Source organism: Ambystoma mexicanum, chromosome 7p (assembly GCF_040938575.1).
Source record: "Ambystoma mexicanum isolate Mex_15411 chromosome 7p, UKY_AmexF1_1, whole genome shotgun sequence".
NCBI classification, from domain to species: domain Eukaryota; kingdom Metazoa; phylum Chordata; class Amphibia; order Caudata; family Ambystomatidae; genus Ambystoma; species Ambystoma mexicanum.
The window spans coordinates 865,274,172-865,297,078 of NC_090939.1; the positions used below are offsets into that span (position 1 = coordinate 865,274,172).

General features: G+C 44.5%; 1 protein-coding gene across 2 annotated transcripts in view; it reads right to left on the reverse strand.

Moving 5' to 3' along the window:
* The window catches only part of MOSPD2 (motile sperm domain containing 2), an 879,929-nt gene that overhangs the window by 636,944 nt on the left and 220,078 nt on the right, over positions 1–22,907 (reverse strand). For both annotated transcript variants that reach the window (XM_069637064.1, XM_069637066.1), the window contains exon 6: positions 5,286–5,346. In XM_069637064.1, coding sequence (XP_069493165.1) covers positions 5,286–5,346 — 61 coding nt within the window. The remainder of the gene's footprint in view (positions 1–5,285; positions 5,347–22,907) is intronic.

Consider the following 22,907-nt stretch of genomic DNA (forward strand, 5'->3'; position numbering starts at 1 on the left):
TCTGTCAATAAATTGCCCGTACTCCGGTCCAGAGTCTCCCGTGCTCAACATTCCAAACAGAAATCTACCCTGGAAACTATGGAAACCCTGGCGTTCCCTACGTCACACGCTCAGATGGAGAAACCACAGCTCTTTCCGTCATGTGACACAGAAGACTTAAGGACCGCCTCCAACCTTGTTCGGCGCTTCTGATTACGACATTTCTGGATCTCTTGTGTTTTGCTCATTTCAGTTTGCTCCTTCTTGACCCGTACCTTGCCTTTGACCCTTCCTCTGCGCGCCCCTTGTCTGCTATTCTACGATACCCGGACCTGCTACCATACTTGGACTGCCTTGCCTTACGTTTTGCTTGCTGCCGCCTGTACTGGAAAACGACAATGGACATTGTCTCACGGACTTCCCCTCTTGCTCTATTTGTACTTGGACTCGCTCGCCCGTTAACAGACCCTCCTTCGTCCCCTGGAATCTATCTTCTCCACAGCCAACTTCCTGGTATACTGTACATCCATATAAACAGACTAGGAACACTCTTCTTTGTGCATCACCTGGAACCCTCAGGCATCCTCGTGCTGTCGGGATAGGGTTGCTCAGTGCATGGATTAGACACATTCCCTGCCGCTGCACTGGCCTTTGCTGTTTCATCCTCGTGCCGTCGGGTTGGCTCCACCTCATCGAACTCCACCTTGGGACTTCCAGACTCTGAATACTTAAAGTTCTTGAACCCAGTACTCTTGGTAAGAGGTGTTTATTGTTTTGCCATTTCCAAACCTCTAACTCTGCAAGCTCACTGTTTGTTAAAGTACTCATTGGGTATTGTTATTGCAGGCCCACATTGACATCCGATTGGCGGAGGTCTCCCATGGCTGGACCAGTCATTTGTTCCCAGCTCAAACAGGGGATTCTTTCACCAAAGGTCAGCCCTATACTGTCCTGGTTCTTTTTCCTGTACGGGTCCCAGGTTTGGGTATTAATCTGTCCTTTTGCATTTCAGCTGCTGGTGTCCGGTAGTGCGTCCCACTTCCAATTAATAGATCCCTCTATTTGTTATCTAAATCGATAGAGTGGTACATTGGTAGGAAGAACTTGTCTACATTTCGAGTTGTGCTATCTTATTGGTTAACATGCTTATGGATTATCCGCAGAGAAAACCCCAGGTAGTAAATCCTGACAGGAGTAGAGAGGGGAGTGTAAGATGTGAATGTACAAGACTAGTACATATTGAAAGAAGGGTGACTGAGTAGATGTAGTGCGAGTAGAGTAGTAGTGTTGGGTGGAGTACAAGTAGTGTGAGGTGGAAAATAGTGAAGGAATAGCATTGTGGAAGTAGGAATAGTATTGTGGGAGGAGGAGGAGAAGTATGCGAGGAGAAGTAGTAGAAGAGGGGGTAGTATAGGAAGGATATGTAACATCAAATGGTGGAAGCAGGAAAAAGGAGTCAACAATCTAAGGGACAAAAGACTGGTGGTTGGAGTCAGGAGGAGAGGAAGTAGTTTGAGTAGAAAGGAGAAGGTGACCATAGCCATGATTGAAACAAGTTGCATCCCACCGTGCAAGGCATTAGCCGGAATCCCAACAGATCACTAACTTTGGTGAGAGTCAGGAAAGCTATGAAGTCTGAGAGAGTTAGAGTTTGCATTTAGGGAATCATCATTAGTCCGAGACCGATATAAGGCAGAAGAGGCCATCATTCGGTAGCACTAGGAGGGCTGTGGCAAAATGAGAGTGAAGGGGACGGCCCTAGGCCCCACAAAGTCCTTAATAAAAGCTTTTGAATTATTCTTAGGATTCAGGGTGCATTCTTTGCCATCTTTGCCAGTGACCAGAACGTGTGAATATTCAATTTTTGATAATAGAGCTACCTACAAAGCAATTTATGTAGAATGGAAGTATGATTGCAATAACCAGGAAATCAGAATGTCCAAATTTAGGACATAACATAAGTCAACAATAGGATTTTTAAAAAATAATAGCCATTGATTTTAAATTTGTTATACGTGAAGGTAGCGTTTCACCTTTTTGTTTTATATAACAAAGCATCATTAGTGAAAATATTCTAAAATAGTTTTATATGAAGTAAATGTCTCTAATAGGCGAATAATTGTGAAATTGCCCTTTTCAGTTTTTAAAGTTTGGAGTATAAAAGATATTCAAAATAGGGCGTGGCAAAGTACAGTGCATCCTAATGATTTCTCACGGTAAGCCAGTGGTTCTTAGTCAGGAGGATGGAGAGTTCTATGGTGATATTTCCGCTTTATAAAGGCTGCACATCAAAAAGAACCGATTTATTTTGGCTGTTTTGTGTGCAGCCTTTAAAAGCAGCAATAGCACACTACTGGTGGGTTTCACCCCCTAAACCTCATCAGGAAGACATACCCCTTGTAACCCCCATTCCAGACACACTGACCCATAAAGCCAAACTTTCACACACTCACATTTACCCACTCCCCCACCACCCTTGCACATCCCACAAACATTCCCCCCTTCCTCGCCCACAGAGACACAGACACTCACTCACCCAATCACACACCAAAAGCACTTAGCACGGGAACCCGCATCTCTCCTCCTTTAGCACGGCCATGCCGGTCAGCCCCTGTGCGCACTCATCTGCGTCGCTGAGGCTGAGAGTTTGATTTTGAAAGACCGCTCAGAGCGGTCTCCGAGTAGTCTTTCTAAACCGATTATTTTCTCTTTTTGAATTTTTTGAAATAAAAAAAAATAGAAATAAGGAGGACACATGGCATATTAAGTTAGGGAATGTATTGGTTCCAGCACAAAAACTATTTTTTATTTCAAGCGAAATGCTGGTATAAAAGGGGCGAACTATTAACTTGACATTGGAAAACAGAAACTGAGCAACACTGTATCATTGAAAAGAAACATTGCCAATCAGTCCAAATTATCCCTCAGCACCAAAACTAAGAAGGTAAGCAAAATTAGTGGCCCAGAAAATTCAAAAAATAATGTCACTTTAATTAAATTGTAGCACCCAATAAGCAGCAAAGATATAAATTGAATATGAGCTATGATTTCCTCTGTCCTCCATATATATAATCTTTTGAAATATTTAGAATCTGCCTGGACAAACATTTAGGACGTTTTTTCAAGAAGAACTCGAAAATCAACAGAGTTTTCTTTCTTTTTAAAAAGGGTAAGATCAATCCAAGTGTCAACATTTTATAGTTATACCTTTACACATCATATAACAGGGATTTAATTGGAATTAAAGACCCTGAAGAAGCACAGTGCACCAAAATGTATTTGTATTTTATTTATTTGTAAAGCGCTCCAGACCCGAAGGCATCCGGGCGTGTATCTTACTATAGAAGGTACACATATGTTAATGGTTACATTTACAGTTTTACAATAGTACAATAGGAAGCAAATTAAATACAGAAGGTAACAGTGCAGAGAAGTCAGAAAGGTTATAAACAAGCAGTAGGCGATAGGTCAGTTGGCATGTAAGACATTAGTCGAGCGATGCAGATAGCCAACGCTTGGCTTCTTGTTTGAATAAAGTTGGAGAGGGTAAGGATCTGATGTTGAGTGGCAGTGAGTTCCAAAGTTTGGCGGCTAGAACTGGGAAGCTAACCCCTCCGGCTTTCTGAAGTTTGTATCTTGGGATGGTCAGACAATGTGCTTGGGTAGATCTAAGAGAACGCGATGGTGTGTACAGTGAAAACCGAGAGGCAAGATAGATGGGGGCCTGATTGTTTACACATTTGTTTGTAAGGGCCAGGGATCTCAGCGATATCCTTTGGGCCACTGGGAGCCAGTGTAGACTATTCCTCGTTTCTAATGGCATTATTTTGAATGACCTGGAGTTTGTTGAGGTTACGTTGGTTAGTCCAGTCTCTTGATACAGTGCATTGCAATAATCGAGTTTGGACAAAACCAGTGTCCTGGCTAATGTAATGCAATTCTGTGTGGAGAGGAATGGGCGGCAAGCTGTGATAAGCTTTCATGTGTAAGGAGAGGCCGCGACAACTGCGTTGGTTCGTCTTTTGAGTTAAAGTGTGGAATCGAGATAGATTACCAAGGTTTTAGTGGCTTTGGACACTTTCATGGAATAGCCATCAATATTGAAGGTGCTAAAAGATGGGGCTAGTTTGTTGAGTCTTTGTTGGGTGCCCAAGATGAGGAGCTCTGTCTTGTCATCATTGAGACAGAGCTCGTGTTGGGCGTTCCAGGCTTGGATGACTTAGTAGATGTCATTTAGGGCTTTAGAGTCAGCCATGTAATCACCAGTGATGGGAATGAGTATCTATTGTTGTGTGAAAAGTGCAGGCCTGTCTTAAGTAATATTTTACATAAAGACATGATCAAAATATTGGAAATGTATGTGATTTAATCTTGTGTCGATACAATAGCTCAGTTTCTACAACAAAGCTATTGTAACCTTGATGACAACAAGAACACAACTCTCTGGGCAAAGTTGGTCTAATCTATTGTGTAACATTGTTTTTTTTTGTATAAAGAATTTGTTTAGAGTAGTTCAGTGAACTTTTTAATGGATATTTTTCCAGAAACAAAGCAATATTAAGGATAAATGAAAAGAAAGTGTATTAATTAACGAAAGATTATGAAATGTTGTGATGTAAATTAAGCTCATGTGTTTTTTTTTTTGTTTTTTTGTTTTCATACCGATTAATGGAATTGTGTTTGGTAAAGGTTTGTAACAAACTATATACCAATAAATAAAAATAAAAAATAAAGAATTTTGCACATCAGTACTTTGCAGTTTAATCATGTTGTTGTAATCTTTGTAACCCTTGTGTTTTTGTCAATTAGACCCTAAGTCCAAAACTATTCATTTAACCACTTCAGTACATGTTCTAATAGGCAATACTTTACAACAGAATTGTGTTAAAAATAAGTTTTAAACAAGGTTGTAATATTCATGTAAAAGATTTGGTTGCTAAATTAAGAATTGAAGGTTTATAATTAAGAATGCATTCCATGGCAATTAGTAGGAATTACAAAAGAATAACCTTGCAAGATAAAAATACATAATTTACAATTTACTTTTTTCGGCCAAACAAAAATTAGCAGTAAATGTGATAAATATTTTATTATTTCAACAAACGAGAAGAGAGGAGAAAGAAGGAAAATATTCAAGAGAGGCATAATCTGGGTGGGAGTATGCAGTGGAAATGGCTGTGATGAAGAGGGATAGACATAGGAGCCTGGAGAGGGAAAAAGAAGAGAATGGGAGTGTATGAGAGGGAAAGAAAAACTTAAGACAAATATCACTATCAAGTATATTTTAAACAAAAAACATTACTTACAAAGATACTTGGGATAATAAACCTTAAAACAGTTGATGATAAATCGAACAAAGTCCATATCCTAAAATAAAAGGAAAAATATTGTCAGTCAAATAACATACAAGTTTACGCTCAGCAATACTGAACGGGGAATACAATCTATGCAAATTGCTAACAGTTTGTTATTATGAATTCATGTTCGAAAATGTTACATTTGTCATTTCAGTTGATAGAAAGGAGTGTCTTTGACAGGGACATGTGGGAGGAGAGTGACATGGCGGGAGAGACAATATTGAGTTACGCTTTACCTGGTTGAAAAAGTAAAAAACATGCTCAGCTCTGCTATAAAAGATAATTAGAGTATTTGATAGGTGGTCAGTTACAATCTTCATTGGACAACTTTAGTGACACATAAACCAGTTAAGATTGCAGAAGGCAGTTATTCATCATGTAGAATAGAAAAGAGGTAATTCGGTTCACTCTCTCCCTGCTGGGCTATGCAGGGATTACAGGAGTTCTCATGACCAGTATTGAGTAAAACAAATTAGAGGACCTGAAAAATATCACATTGGAACAGAGCAGCATGGGGATCTCATGACAGTCTCTCCGAGGTCAGACTGGACCAATGGGAGGACAGTCAGGATAAAACCAAAGATTTTTCTTGACCAATCCTGGATCAGAAGGGACTGGAGTTGCATGGCAAAGAAATTAGCACATTATCAATGCTGAGAAGGAGCCCTCTGAGGGCCACCTAAAACAATTGCTGGAAAAGAAGAATGTGCTAAGGGACTACAGTACTCTGCACATATACCGTAAAGAGCTCAGAACTCAACCATTCCATGCAAGAATTAAAATACCTTAAACTATACAAAAAAACAAAATATAAAACACACAAAATCTAAATAAAAGACATCAAGACGCAGCCACTGGAAGGTCTTTGCGTTTGTCAGAGGGATAGTTTGCAGAATAGCATAAGCTGAGAAGCCAACCAGGCCAAGTATACTAGTTGCCCAAGAAGTAACCGATACATAGCAGACCCAATGACTGATAATCCTCTAGTGGGTACAGTGAAGATAATAATCAGCCATCAATATCTGGACTATAGGGACCCACGTGGGGTTAAGACAGCCATGAAACTGACACCATGAAAAAAACATGAGACATACATGGGCAAGACAAGAAGACAAGATCAGGTAGACTTAACACATAATAATGTGGTTAAGATATAATATAGAGGACATTTTCCTCTTATGGCATGATGGGCGACCCCTATTCGAGCATGTCAAATAGCTGAATTAAAACACTGTAAATCTTTTTTCGTATTAAAAAAGCAATTGATTTTGCGGATCTTAAGATTAACGTATGCGAGTTTGAAACAGCAACCTGCCTTAGAGAGTTTTTTTAATTTTATTTCACAGTTACATGCAAAGAGTGCTTATTCTAGAACAACCAAGAAGAACATAACCTATCACAAATTTGTAATAGTACTTCTCGATTGCAGTTGAGAGGTAGACTTTGAAAAGACAGCAAAAGTTATTTATAATCGATTCCGGTTACCGGTCTCTCCTAAATGATGCATAAAAAGATTGATTGATAAAGTCACAACAATTGACAGAAATAGAATACTGCTTGCAAATAGGCTCACCCAAATGCCCTATTGAGTATGTCGGCAAGCTAAGTGCACAGAAGGGCATGCATGGATACAAAAAACATTGAATGATTTCAGAACAGAATGGGACAGTACAATCTGTAGTGGGTGATGTTCCACTTTTCACATTAAAACACTTCACACAATAAGAGCCCAATAAGTCCTCAGCCGTTTCAGTGGGACACAGAAAGAACATGGTTAATAAGTAAAGTAATAGGATTCCACATTTTTTGTCATTGAGTAAATTGTAAATATGGCATGGAAAAAGATCACAGTGTTTGAAGATACAAATACAGCATGACATGAAACATACAACAATGTATTAGTTGTAACACACCATTTGTTGTATTTGTACGTATCTGCCCAGGTGAGAAATGACATGCAGGAAGAACTAACCAAAGTTTAAAACTAAGCATATGCATAAGCATAAGCATGTAATCAGGGATGGGGATAATATATACCAATTGATGATGAACTAAGGAATTGCATCAGAGTGATCCTAGCTCTCTAAAATGCCTTGGGTCTTGTGATGAATCCCGTGGAGTCATCACTGAACTCAGCCTGAAGTCTCCTCCCATGTGGCCAGGGTAAGGGAGTCGCTACCTGATCATGGCCCTGGGGGTGGTATTATGAGCGAGGATCATATGGGAGGAGATGGCTGTGGAGGAGATGTGATGACACAATCAGGAGGGACGTGGTATTATTCCATTCATTTTGAAGATGACCCTATAATACCTAAATTCCTAATGGCATTATGTCATATCAATTCTTCCAGTGGTTAAACCCTGTGCAATGCCTTCTCCACCTCAGATCGAGGATCCAGGAAGAATGCTGGTAGGATAATTTCCTCATTTACATGAAATGCTGAAACTATTTTCGGTACGAATTTTGGATGGGTCCGTAACAACACCTTGTCCTTGCAAAAGATTGTGCAGGGTTCTGATGCCAATAGGGCCTGAAATCCGCTGGCTCTGTGCCCAGATGTTCACCCGACCAGTAATGCTGTCTTGAGAGTGACCCACCTACTATCAGTTGAAGCCACAGGCTTGAAAAGGCTTATGAACGAGAGCCGCTAGAACAATATTCAGGTCCCACATTGGGTGTGGCCGCTTGATGGGCGGATAAAGCTTCAATCCCGGCAAGTGCTTTTTTTACAATAGGGTTAGACGTTGAATAGGACACAGATTTGGAATTCCTGTAGGCTCCTATGGCTGCTAAATATGTGCAGCACGTGTCCACTTGCAATCCAGTTTGTGCCTGGTGTGCAGAAAATGACAGAACATGATCCAGTGTGCAGGAAACACAATCCACTTTGTTGTGCTTTGCCAAAAAAGCAGAAGCGCTCCCATTTGCTTTTGTATCGGTTCTTGGTCAAGTCCTTTCTTGCCTTTGCATTATCTCCAGATTATTCTCAGATAGCCCCAGGTGCCCAAGCTTTAATTGGATGATCCACTGCTCTTCCTGGTGTGAGAAGCTGATGTCCCACTGTGGGCAGAGGAACAGGACTCTAACTGGCCATGTGAACCAAGTCGGAGTACAATATTCTGTATGGCCATTTAAGAACCACCAGGATCACGAGGCAACCCACTGATATATGAGTTTGGGCGGTCCGTTCTGAATCAGAGGAGTCTGTGGAAACGCATAGCACGATAGGTTGTTCCATGATATGTGGACAGCATCCCCACTGCCTGTACTTGCCCATCCAGGAGGCAAATTTAGTGCATTTTGCATTTGCCGCTGTGGCAAAAAGGTTCACCTTTGGATGGCCCCAAGCCTTAAGCAGCAGAAACAGTACTTCGGGGCATAGTTCCCATTCGTAGTTTTCCATGACCAATCTGCTCAGCCTGTCTGCCTCCAGAATGTTCTCATCTGGGAGGTTGTATGGCCGATACGTGAATGTTGTGAGCGAGAGCCCAATCACAAATTTGTATGGCCAGCCTGCTTAGGACAGAGGACCTTGTGCCCCCCCGGACCACCTGCATGTTCAAATAAAACATGGATGTGGAGCTGTACGTCCTGATGAGGACTGCTCTGCTCTTAATGAGTGGAAGGAAGGCCCTGAGGGCTAGCCGAATAGCACTGAGCTTCAGAACATTCATGTGCTGTTCCTTGTCCTAGGCAGACCATAACCCATGTATGGAGCAGCTGTTTAGCGTGGCCCCTCCAGCCCGGTAACAAAGTTTGTAGTGATCATCACAGAGACCACTGGCTGGACAAAGGGGGCCTCTTTATTATATTGGCTTCTACTCTCCACCACTGCAGGTCTGAAGCCATTTCCCAGGTTATGGAGACGCTGACTGGGACCCAAACTCCTGTTTCCATGACTTTGCTAGATGCATCTACAACTTCCTCATTCTCAGCCTGGCACAGGGCACTGCCAGTATACATGCTGCCATGAGTCTCAACACGTGCTGGAAACACCAAGCTGATGTTTCCTGCATGCAGGGAAAATGGCCAGTTGCCACTTGAATGGCCCCGACTCTCTCCTACATCGGGAATATCTTCTGTTTCCCCATGTCCAATCGGATTCCCAGGAGTACTAACAACTGGGACAGGGTGAGCGCTGACTTGCTTAGGTTGACTGAAAACCCCAAATCTAAGAGCATCGTCTGCAATGTGTTCTGCGCTGCCACTGAAGAACTGGCCCAACTAGACAGTCGTCTAGGTAAGGGTAGACATGGTGACCGTTGGCCCTGAGAACTGCGGCCATTGCATTCATTATCCTCGTGAAAACTTGAGGAGTGGCGGTCAAGCCAAATGGTAGGACCTTGACCTGGAAGTAAAACCCATCACTGTCAATCTCAGGAACGGTCTGTGAGGTTGCCATATCGGGACATGCAAGTATGCTTCCTTCTGCCCACAGAGCACATCCAATGTCCCTCACATAGAGTCTCTGCAATATGTGCTGGCGTAACCATCTTGAAGTTTGAAGGGGTAGGAAAAGGATTAGGAAAGACAGGTCCAGCACTACCCACAGGCCAGCCTGGCTAATAAAAGCCTGAGCCCCTCTTTGAAGGTGTACTTGCTCAACTGCATTGCTCAGCAATAGAGAAGCGATCTCCGCCAATAGTGCTGGTGAACCCATGTGAAGTAGAGGAAAAGATGGAGGACGGGCAGAAATTGGGAGCCAAAACCCAGTGGGGACTTTTGAATGTATCTATGTGTATGAAAATAGATGACGCCAGTGAGGACTGTGGAAGGACAGTCTGTACGCCACAGGGGAGCTGTGGACCCAGACGCCGGCCTCATTGTTTCTTAGCGTCCAAGGCTGGAGTGGAGGAGGTGGATGGAAAAAAATAACCTTTGGCGTTGTGCTCTGTTGCTTGCATGCAGATGTGGAGGCTGGGAGACCTCTCTGGTTGCCTAGCCCTCCTGTCCTGGAAGCCCCTGGAGCACCTTGGTCTCTGACCCATCCTGTGTTGGTCCTGGGCCAAACTCTTGGAGGCTGGTATCAACAACATAGCTAGCTACTTCGCCATCTGAACTTGCATTCTTTTTGGTTAGTTCCTCGTAAGTGGAGCTGTGAAACAAGTCAACTCCTTCAAATGGTAGGTCTAGAATGCAATCCTGAATGTTAGAATTAAATGTAGTAGCAGGTATCCACGTAGTGTGGTGCATGTCAGTTGCTATGCACATGCCTCAACCTGCGCGGTCAATGTGGGCGACTGAAGACTCCATCAGGTCCTGGGCTATGACCTTTACTTCAGTCAGGCCCACTTTGAAGGCCGCTTGTCTATGCACAGGGAGATCTGGGGTAAAAAATCTGATATCTCCCTCCATAATATCTGGTTGGCAGCCACCATAATAGTGTCCGCATTAGATTGACGAAGATGTAGCCCTTTTACCAAATGCCTCCAGAATTTTGTCCTGCCTAGAAAAGAGCCGTTGCGGAGGAACCCGAAGCTGCGGCCGAATGCAGCCTAGCATACATGGAGGACGCTGCTATAACTGAGGAATGAGGCTGCGGGTGGGACAACAAAATGACTTCTCCCTACGCCTGCCTAAACTCAGCATCCAACCGTTTGCTAACTGGATGTATGGTGTGTAGCTTGAGCCACCCCTTCTTTGCCAGAGTAGCTGCGTCCTTTTGCAGAGGAATACCTGACTTATTTGAAGCCCTTAATGTCAATATCTCTGCTAGAACCCCCGATTCGGATTGTTCTTGCTGAGGCGGGGGAACCCCCAGATATTCCACCAGCCCCTCTAGGTCATGGAATGATTTTGCAGAAGCTGAGACCTCCATGTCCTCGTCATCATCCGTGTCTTGCTTGTCCCCCCACATAGGTTTTTGATCGCTCCCCTGAGAAGAGGTCAGGGCGTATGTTGCTGTAGGCAGGTAGGTAGAAGCTGAGCCGCTGGTATAACGGGCTGTGCTGTTCACAGAGCCCCTTCAACAGGAGCAAAAATCCTCAGCTGTGCCGGTTGTGGGTGCGGGGGGTGTTAGCAACCGGCGCAGCAGGGACTGCCATAGGAACTGGGGGGTGTCAAAGGCTGCACTGACAACAGAGATTGCGCCCGTACTGGCGGGTGCGCTAGCAGTGGAGGCTGCACCGGTACTTGCAGTATCACCTCCTTAGACTCTTTAAAGATCCCCGTCATTTGGTGGGATTTCATTAGGCCCATGAATCTGTCGAACAAACTTCTCTTTTCATGTCCACTGCGAGGAGGCCTGGCCCACCGATGTTGGCATATATGCGGCTGATGGGGGCCTACCCAACCCTTTTCTCGACTGCGAGTACCCCCTTCCGTGTAACTCAATGATGTGGACGGTGTGGGGTAAGCTGTGCACCATGGTGTCTGAATGGCAGACCATTCCAACCGAGGAGTGAAGACAAGCATTGGCCCGGCGGTCAGTTGCACCATATCGGATGTCGAGGCACCACATTCTGAATTTGTTTCTTCCATCTGGGGCAGACAAGAGGCCACTCGGCTTGGGACCATTTTGTCTCCTGATCCCATCTTGTTTGTTGTACTTTCTACCGCAATGCACGTTAAACCAACGTTTGGGGCAACACCATTCGGCGCAGTGTCTGAAGTTATGGGCCCCTTACGTCCCTCGAACGAGTGCTCAGGTATGAACCCGAAAGCCTTATCGCCCTCGGGCTAGCGCCCAGTAGTTTTGGTGCGTAAAGGTACCCCCCACGGTTTGGGCCTGGGCCCGGCCATAGAGCAATGTTGCCCCTCGGAAGCTACCCCAGTACTAGGGCCTTGAGGCCCCTCAGTTGTGTTCCCAGTAGGGCACAGAGGCCACTCAGCGTATGGGCCGGTAGCTCGCGAAGACTCGGGTCCCGACTGGTAGAATGATCTGGAAAACCGCCCCCGCTCGGTGGATTCCATGGAAAGGAATCCTTTTCATGAGGTGCTTTAGAAAATAAAGCACCTACCTTTTCCGGCTTTGTAGTTCGACGAATCAAGTCCTTAACGTGGTCCGAAGCAGACCTGGAAAAGATTACCCTCCAACATGCCAATCGATTCTTCAGTGAGCGCGGAGTCAAGGAGTCGCATGTGGCAAAGTATCCCACCGACAGTCAGATCCCAGGCCCTGCAGACTAGAGCACGCATGGATCCAAGGCCGGAAAAGAACTGTCACAAGAAGCGCACCTGCTAAATTCCACCATACCCGACATGTGTGGCGGAGGTGTGGCACAAGAGGTCGGTGTGTAGAATGAAAAAGCAAGTTAGGGAAAAGCAAAGGTGCCATGAATTTACAAAAATAACTACCATGGGTACTGTTATAATGTACTTGTTGCCAGTGCATGACTGCAAGAATGCTGCTGTGTCCTAGTTTGGAACGCGGTGTGAGCCTGCGGAATGTTTGGCTATGAATCCAGCTCCTGGGTTCCTGCCTGGTCAGTTGAGCCTCGGTGATGGGACCCGGTGGTCTCTCATAGTTAACGGCTTATGTAACTTATAATAAAGAACCTACAAATAACCCCAAGAAGACTACAGAAGCTACTTTATAATATTGGCGACAAGGATTTTAAAGAACCCATGCAGAGAGGAAGAAAGCTGAGCTGTGGTGGGGGAGCAGCAGAAGAAACTGAGAGGCCACTGCCCCCAGTCATCCAGAAGTAAGTCCCATTACCCAGGGGCCCAAAAGCGCAGGGGGTTAGAAAGAGATGGTAAGGGGGTGTGGAAGAAGTGAAGAAGAGAAGTGAAGCTCCAATAGATAATTAAAACTCTAAGAGTAAATGCGCTGGCCCCACAAGTTTGAAGGATAAAGCCTGAAGTAATCTTAGCAGATGAAAAGTAGAGCGCAAGAGACTTGGTAGTAATCAAGGGTGGCACCACGGTCAAGCAAGCGGTGAAGTTAAGGGCACCCTTCGCGAATATAAGAGGTTCTGCAGTAGAAGAAGTAACTTGGGAAAGCTGTGAAGCCCCAACATAGAAGCGTATCCACGTATGAAAGTGAAGCCCCCAAGTGGAAGTAAGGAGTTTGTACCCAGGTGATGTAGAGCGCATGAGATTTAAAAGTAAACAAACTCCAGTTGAGCCATAAGGAGAAGTGTGCTGCGAGCCCTCTGTTCGGGAGGCAAGAAGGAGTTTTTAAGAGCTGAGGGCTGAGGCTATCGAAGTGAGGGAAAGCTGTGAAGCCCTTGTAAGAAAACTCCAGTGTAAAGAAGCAGCATTGGGGTAAAGTGTAAAGCCCCATTATGAAAACATGGCCCCTAAGGGAACGTGTTATGATGGATGTCAGTGGAAGAAGCCACAGGATTATGCAAGTGGAAGTAACATGCTATGCGGAACTACAGCTGTGCATTACTCGCCGTGTGACAGTTGGGCTGCGGAGCTCAGCATCCCTCCGAACCTGAAGTAAAACTGATGACGTCAGTAGTGGAGCAGTAGGAGTTGGTGAAGCTGTGTTATGCGAGACGTCATAGGAGATGACAAGGAGTAGCGTAGAACTCGGTGTGTGTTTCAGTCAATGTCAGGAGTAACTGCGCATTACGTGTCCCGTTGAAGTGACTCAGGGCCTGAGGAAAGGACCCATCTACGTTCGCTGAAAGCAGGTAGTAAAGCATTGGCCAACGTAAGATTTTGGACGTGTGTCATAAGCAGGAAGAAAAAGGAAGACACTGCTACGGGGTTTGGTGACAAGACTTTTGGTGCAGCGGAGTTCGTCCAGCGTTGTGCGGAGTTTGGAAATTGTTTATAGAATATCACAGAAGGTTGCAATGTGTAAACAGGTCATGAAGATTTCGCCGGAGAACTCAGATGAAGATATCACTGGCAGCGTTTCACACGAAGGAGAAGTCCAAGCAGTGCCGAAAGTTTGTGGTGACAAGGAACCGTCATGTGGGAATTCAGAGGAGATTCAAAAACTTTGCCGTGTATCGTGTATCCTTTACTGTTTTTGACTAAGTGTGACATATAATATTGGCTGTAAGCACCCATGAAAAGAAATGTAAAAACAGCTTATTGATGGAAGTGTGCATATGATTTACTCTATAAGTATTCGTGGGAAGGAGTATTCAGTAAGTGTAATTGATGAGGTAAACAGTGTCAGAGTTTAACCTATTAGAGGCTTTTTAGGGTAAAAGTGGACTCATTTGGACTTCCTGAATATGCACAATTTATGTAAGAGTGTGAGTGACCAGTACGGTGTCAGAGTCGCTAGATGTAACATTTTGAAGCATTTCAGGTTACGTTGCAAATAGCAACATGGACTCTTAGAATGAAGAAAATGCTGTGTGATGTTTAATTGTTTAAAGGTTGCATTGTAGTGTAGCAATTTACCTATACAAATTGTGTGGTATGTCGGTGTCTCCCGTCTGAAGTTTAGAGGTTGTAAATCTGAACTTTAGAAGTTTTAAAGTTTGAAGCAACATTTCCTCCAGAGTTGTGAAATCTGAAGTCTGAAGCTTGAGGGATTACATCCCCTGTCAGTAAAGTTGAAGTTTTGAAATAAGAGCCCGAGTGAGCTAGTAGTAACCCTTTCGAGGCATTTCAGGGTACGTTGCTAATAGCAACATGGACTTATAGAAGCTAATGCCTATGGACTAGAGGCAGCAGAAAAGGGTGTATGCGAATGTTAGTGTGAAGATGTTGAGCTAGCACCAACTCTTTTGAGGCATTTCAGGGTACGTTTATAATAGCAACATGGACTATTAAGTGTGCAGTGAGGCTTAGGGTCACCATGTGGCCATGGACATGTAGGAAAAATAGCATAAAGTTGAAGTGATGAAGATGATGCTTAAAGTTTGCGTTAAGTTTAAGGAGTGTGGAAGCGTATTTGAGATTACCAAATGCTTAAGAAGTGTGGGAAGTCCAGTCAATTGTCAAGGTTGAATTGTGCAAGAAGTCCCAAGTAGATGAAGGTAGCACTTTCAAGAGAGGATGTAGTGCACCATGAGTGAAGTAAGTCTAAAGTTGAAGTGGGAGTAGAGACCCACTGTGTGTAGGGATGAAGTCCCGGAGTAGTTGAGCATGAAGTATGCACTTTGAGGGATCACGTCTGCTAGGGCAAGAGCATAAGTCTGAAGTAAGCGCACCATGAGTGAAGTAAGTCTGAAGTTGAAGTGGGAGTAGATACCCATTGTGTGTAGGGATGACGTCCCGGAGTAGTTTAGCATAAAGTTCTGAACTTTGAGGGATTACGTCCCCTAGGAGTAGAGCAGAAGTCTGAAGTAAGTGTAGGGATCTTTTCCTATATAATTAAAGTATAAAGTCGGAAGTATGGGCAGGGATTATGTCCCCTAGCATTTGAGTTTTAAGTCTGATGCAAGTGTAGGGGTTTTGTCTCATTCCATTGAAGTATGAAGTCTGAAGCCAGTTTAGGGATTATGTCCCCTAGCAGTAGAGTTTGTAGTCTGAAGTATGTGTAGGGTTTGCTTCCCATATTATGATTAAAGTTGTGAAGATGAAGATGTTGTAGGGATTACGTCCCATTTTAGTAAAGTATTAAGTCTGAAGTATGGGTAGGGATTACGTCCTGAGGCAGCTTGCCATGGGAACTAGAGCTATAGCAATAAAGGTGAAGCTGTAAGCGTTTTGTATGTGAAGAAGTAGGGGTTTAGAGCTTTTAATATTATAAAGTAGCTTCTGTAGTCTTCTTAGGGTTATTTGTAGGTTCTTTATTATAAGTTACATAAGCTGTTAACTATGAGAGACCACCAGGTCCCATCACCCAGGCACAACTGACCAGGCAGGAACCCAGGAGCTAGATTCATAGCCAAACATTCCGCAGGCTCACACCGCGTTCCAAACTAGGACACAGCAGCATTCCTGCAGTCATGCACTGTCAACAAGTGCATTATAACACATCTCCTCTCTTTCCAATGATGAGCCAAACAAAGAGAGGTCAAACACAACAATACGTGTCATAATGCCAGGCATCTTTTGGAGAGATGCAACTCAAAAGAAAGAACTAGGACGTTGTCCCTACACAGTCTTCACGCTTATTATGGGAAGTCGCTACGTTCCCACTATACTGGGATGGAATCCCTACGCACTCTCCCCCATACACTGGAAAATATAACTACACAACTTCATACTAAGCAAACTATGGGAAGGCGTTACCCTCCACTATTAGGCGGCTACCTCTACCCAACTCTTTAATCACACCGAGGATACTGGGAAGACGCTATCTCCCTTTCAGAACTTCAACAAATTCTTACCATATCCCTAGGACATTTTGCACTGTAAAACTGCCAACATATGGAGCCCTAAAAGTCCATGTTGCCCTCTGGCAGGCTAATTTTCTACACCTTGCTCATTCCTTCCAGCTTCCTATTCCTTGTCGCCACTGGGCAACGTAATCCTGACATTCTTCAAGGTCATTAGTTCTAACTCACTATCACTAACTCACCATTCTTAAGATCATCTAAAACTTAAAACGTCCATGGACGTCATAGTTTCCTAAAGTTCCTCAATAGATTACATCTTTGAACTTCAATATATATATACCATCCATATCTGGCTTTCATGCTCAAATGTCACTCGGTGCATTCATACTCAATACACATACTACATGTTATGTTAACCTCATACATCTCTTGTAGCATCATAACATTTGCATATTTCTGGGTTCATCTAGCAGTACATCTGAAAAAGGATACGTTCATTTTCCATGGCTTGGACAAAAGAAGCCTTTCTTTAGGCTCCCTACTTTTTTTACAGAGCTCTTTTTACTCTGCTCAACATCTATATTAGGGGCAGCTTCCCTTTTCTTCGCTTATACACTGGTGTGCTCAAAACCTCCTGCCCATGTTGTATCTACGTTGTATGGTACCTTGCTCTAACTGTCCACAGAGTAATACTTCGCTGTGACCCTGCTCAGCGCCATCTTCCCTGCACCGGACCAACGTACCGGCTGGCATGTAGCTTTCACAAAGTTCTGTTCTGTCACTCTCACGCCACTACCTTAAGCGCATACACATTATGGGCATCTGCATTCTTGATCACTAGATGTCGGGACCACTTTCACTACACAAAACACTGTCTCTTTTACTGAAAAGCATCACTTAAACACAGATCTTAAGCATTTTTCATCCTGTAAGTTTTGCATCAACCTTTAGTGCGAATTCTTCTTTATAATAGGTACCTTCAGAATAGGTCCACTGCCGTCAGTGCAGAAAAGAGTACTGCGGGGCACCGGAAGTCGGGGTCAGCAGAGCATGCATACGCATGCAGCTGTGCCCCTGAAAATTAAAAGGGGAAAATCGCATTGTTGTGGGAAAAAAGGTCCTGTGATTTTTACCATTTTTGTGATATTTTTCGTGTGCACTTTTGCTTTTACCATGTGTGGCTACTAAAGGTGGCTAGCACCCTACAATTACTGTGCCGCACGATTTGCGCTTGTTCATTGGCCATCTTGACCTTTGGCCTTCTTCCCTTCTCAGGTCAGGAAATTCCATATATAGTATCCCCTTTCTCTGCTGCTTCCGTGGGCAAGTGGGCTTTGTGCATGTATGAGCCAGAGAAGGGGGTTGGGACGTCTGGACCCAGGCCACATCCTCTGGTGCCCGAAAGTCTGTTGCTGGATGAATGCGATGACCAGTGGTTGTCCAGGATTAGAAAACCTTGGGCTGTTTGAATGTATGCAGATTCTAACAGGGATGGACATTAATATTTGATAAGCAGGAGCAAAAAGCAGCTCCTGGGTATTGAGCATTAACCAGTGGCCAGGATCTACAACTGGGGAGCCAGGAGCTAGAACTGAGAGTTCCACAATATTACTGTGTCCATTATTTATGGCTGTTATGCTTAAATTGCTTTAATTGTTGTATAGATGTATCTTCATGTTCAATAATAGATTGCCCCAAATGCACAATTTAAATTTATATATGTGTGTTTATTCGGCATAAGTTGGCTTGGGGAACCAAACGTAGCTCCTAGTAGCTGTTGCCGTCAAGTTACCAGGCTCTTCTAGGCCCCACAAAAGAGGTGATGGGTGGAAGGTTTGAAATTAATACTAACCACTGGCATTGCTCTGGGCAACCCTCCAAATCATCATTCTTCAGACTGCTAGGCCATTACAGAAGGGGTAAGACCATATGCAAATCCGGCTTGGTCCCACTCAAAATGGGTCAGTCCAGCCCAAACTGCTAGGTCACATCTTCTAGGCCCCCCGCAGGAGATTAATAGCTCCCAGCTCCGCTCAATTTCGAACCCTGTACTAGCCATTGGCGGGCTTGGGCTAGCCTCCAGCTTAAATCCTCTATCAAAGGAGGACTCCTATAGCTATTCGGCAGATCATCATTGGAACCAGGACTTCTAGAAAGTACAGCAGTCCGCTGATGACCCCAGCAGCTTACCAGAATCGACTCAATGATTGGCCCGGTGAAGCCCTGCTCCGCTGCCCGATTTCAGAAGACCCTCATTGGTGCTTCAACTCTTGGACCGGTGGAACAACTAGCCTTGACCCCTGCTTGCGAATCCATGCCTTGGAAGCCTTAGGAATTGTCCCTGGGCGACCTTGTGGACCGACACGCTCCCTTTGGGCTACAGTGCTGCAGCCGTTGCCATTCCGAGTACTGCCTTGGGACCCACCGGATTTTCAACGTATGCCATAGGTCGCCCATCCTCGCAATTTCAGCCTTCTCAGACAAGGGAAGTGGAGCTGGTGCTGCCTCAGTTTTCACACCTGGAAGATCACCAGTCACTGCCTGACTGTGGTGACTTCAGTTGGAACCGCTTCTGCAATCCTGTGAGGTTTCCTGACGGGTCTGCACCGCCGAGGACTGCATCTTTTCTTCGTTCAGGGGTTTTCTTCAGGACATTGCCAGGAACCATCTTGTGAGAACCGAGACCAGCTCCCGACACGAAAAGCTCTGCCCCTGCAACCCCTGTGCTCCCCTCAATCGAACCAAGGACAGAGGATTGGAATTTCCAAAACACCTGCAGTGCTACATAGAAGAATTGGAATCAGGAGGGGGTAAGTCGTCATACCAGTCCCCCCCTTCTTTCACAGGCTAACATTAGGTGGAGAGCTCTTCTCCCTAAACCCCCTCTGGCATGGCCTTTGGTCTACAAACCTGGGTCAAGGACCCCGTTTTAAGACTTACCTTGTTAAAAGGATAGAGTGGGGTACTTCCCTTATTTGTAGTAAAATCACTTTAAGGTATGTTTCAATCACCACCATAACCCACTGTATCAGTTCTAAAATACCTTCTATGAAGACACCATATTGAAACTTGTGACTTTTTGAGCACAATGCCCCATTCATTTTAGGGCTGGACTTCATAAGACCTTGGGAACGGAGTTCTGATTATTCAATCTAAATCTAACAGCTTTTCTTGCATTAAATCACTTACCTGTTGACAACGAGTAGGTGATATTTTCTCTAAAGGCAAATGTGCATATATATGTGATATATGGTTTTTGATTACTAGATCTACTTGGGCTATTCTTAGTGTGCTTAGAAAGGCCTAATAAATATTTGTATTTTTATATACGCTCTGAAAAATGTGAATGATTGGTGTTCTATGCGAAATCAGTGTAGCCTTCGACCACATGTTAAGTATTTATCATGTATCTGTTTAGAGTCTTTCTCCCCGGTTTGCTTTTCCAAAGATACTTTTGGTAGGGGTTGTCATTCAAATGAGGCCCGGTTCCTCTGGGACTCAAGAATGATCCTGGGCACTGCAGGGCCTTTTTGATCATAGTGGTTCAGGAGGAGTTGATGAATTTAGCACCAAACAGCACTTTGAAGGTTGAAAAGATGACATTTTAAAGAGACATTTTGGTTTTACAGCAAAGTAATGTTGCTTCTTTCCTTTGCTCTATGTAAAATGTTGCAGAGCACACTGGCACGTTCCTGTAGCAAGTACTCTGTTTTACCCCACCTGAAATGGGGTTGGTAGGGTAGTGCAGCCATTTTCTGGTTGTGACCAAACGCAGTTTCAAGATTTTGGCACGCACAGGAGTCAGCACAGCCATTTTGCGCTGTTTTTTGCCGCAATGCAGCAAGTGATATAGCTTAGCACAACTGAGTGGGTCAAAATATCCCACAGAATCCCCTCCACCCCCCGACTTCGTCTGGACTTCCAATCATGGGGGAGCTGGGCAAGTGGGATTTTTTCCTTCTTGAAAAAGCGGGTTCAGTTGGGTATGAGTCCTTCTTCCATCAGCGGATGATGGGACACACTCTCCTCGCTGCCTCTGGTTAGGATGTGGAACGATAGCCCCAGCCTTCTCTCAGGTTTTCTTTTCTGGTGTGGAGCGACACTCCGGATTTCCTTGGGTTTCTCCTTCCGGGTCCCTGAGGAGGTCCTCCTTGGTTGTTAGGTATAATCAGTGCAAATCTATAAAATAGAACACAAACCTGGTTATGACAATTTTCCCCCCTACTGTCCTCCAATCGGGATTTCAGCAGTGGGATATACATGCATTCAATGAACATTGAAATATTTCTATGCTTCAAAAGTATCCCCTACTGGATTTTCTATGGACTCCTCTATTTGCTGCAAAGTGTGCCTGGGGTGGCAACTCTTTAGCTGATTGATGTGGACCCACCTTACTTCTGTTAAATCACCCTTGGGGATGCAGATTCTGTAGGCCGACTGGTGAGATTTTGGCCACAATTTCAAAAGGTCCCCGCCAGCTAGGCAAAAATGTGCGCTCTTTGGTTTGGTTCCTTTGGAAATTGTACAAGTAGACCAATTTCCTACTTGGTATCCCTTTTTAATTGTCTTTAGATCATAGTGGGTCTTCATGCTGTCTACAGATCTTTCTAGATTCCGCTGAGCATACGCAAAAGCATGTTTAAGGTGTTTTCTCAGATTCTCAATATACTCATGAGTTGTGGAGGCATTTATCAATGTCTGCCCTTGGGTCCTATAGAGCAGATGCTGGGGTAGCACCATCCTTCGTCCAGTCATCAGCTCAAATGGAGACATTTTAGTTGCCGAAGAAGGGATCGATCTGATGGCCATCAGGACAAGTGGTAATCGAATATCCCAACTTGGCCCAGAGTCTGCCACAAACATTTTTAGTATGCTCACAATGGTTTTATTGTACCTCTCAGCTCCACCACTAGAGGACCGGCAGTATGCAATGTGTAGTTTCCTTTTTACCACAAGTATCTCCCACATCTTTGTCATCACTTCGGTGGTGAAGTGACTACCTCGGTCTGACTCAATCCCTTGGGGTGCGAGAAGATGTGATTGATCATTAGGGCAGCTGCTGTTTCTGCCTTGCAATTTGGGGCCGGGAGACATTCCACTCACTTAGTAAACAAGCATGTTATGGTTAACATGTACTTGTTTCCCATAGAGGAGCAAATCACGGGCACAATGAAATCTACTTGTAAATCTGATCAAGGCAGTATCATCCCCCTCTTTTGGAGGTGAGCTTGGTGTGCAAGTGATGTTGGCTGCAATTGTGCACACACAAGACACCCCTTCAAGTATTGGTCGAGGTCCTGCCCCATGTGTGGCCAGTATGCAACCTCTCGCAAGATTTCTAATGTAGTATGAAACCCCTCTCAAGGAGATCCCATTGGATGGCTCTGGTTTTGGCCAGTTGATCGGCTAGGTCATTTCCAGTTTTGTCTGGTCCCTCTATTCTGGAATGACCCTTGATCTTTTTCCAGTAGATGGTCATCCCACTAGAGGTGACCAGGTCATCAATATTTTGTACTAGCTTGCCATGTTTGAGTGGTTTGTTGTTAGCACATAGCATGCCTCTGGTTTTCCAATTTACCAGGTGCTCCACGAACCCGTTCCGGACATAATCTGAATCAGTGATTATGACCAGTTTGTGGAGTTGGTGTTGGACAGCAGTGAGGATGGCTTGATGAACTGCCATCAGCTCTGCCACCTGACTACTATGGGGACCGATTTTGTACTCAGCGGAGGGTTGCAGGGCATCATTCACCCAGGCAGTCCCAACGCCGGCCACCAGTTCCTTTTCCCTGTTGTTATCAAAATGGTAGGAGCACCCATCCACATAAACAGTGGGCATTCCCTTGCACTTTTCTTCATAGAGTTTATGCAGGGAATTCAGGTATGCCTCCATGTTGTCCTGGGTGCCTCCATGTTGTCCTGGGTTTTAAGACTTTCGCTCTCGAGACAGTTTTCTCTGGCACAATCATGCAAGTCAGCCAGACCTTGCGCGAGGGGACTCTTCTTGTTTTGGCCATATCTGACCTCCACAGGAAAGCCTTGCATTGACAGAATCCAGGAAGTAATTCTGGAATTACTCACATTTCCGGCCTGGATTCTGTCACTTTGAAGATATTGCAATGGCTGGTGTGGAGTCTCTACTATGTGTTCCCCCTGGATGAACGGGCGGTAATTTTTCAATGCCCACACCGTTGCCTGGAGTGCTTTCTTGCAATCGTTGAATTTTTCCTCCACAGAGGATAAAGTCCTACTTGCAAAGGCGATGAGTTTATTGACCTCGTCATGCTGATGAAATAATACTGCTACCAAGCATGTATTTGAGAACCCTGTCTCCAAGAAGAACTCCTTATTTTTGACAGGGTAAGCTAGACAAGGCGCTTGTGTGAGGCTTCTTTTCAGTTGCTTTATTGCCTCGGCTTGTTCTGGACC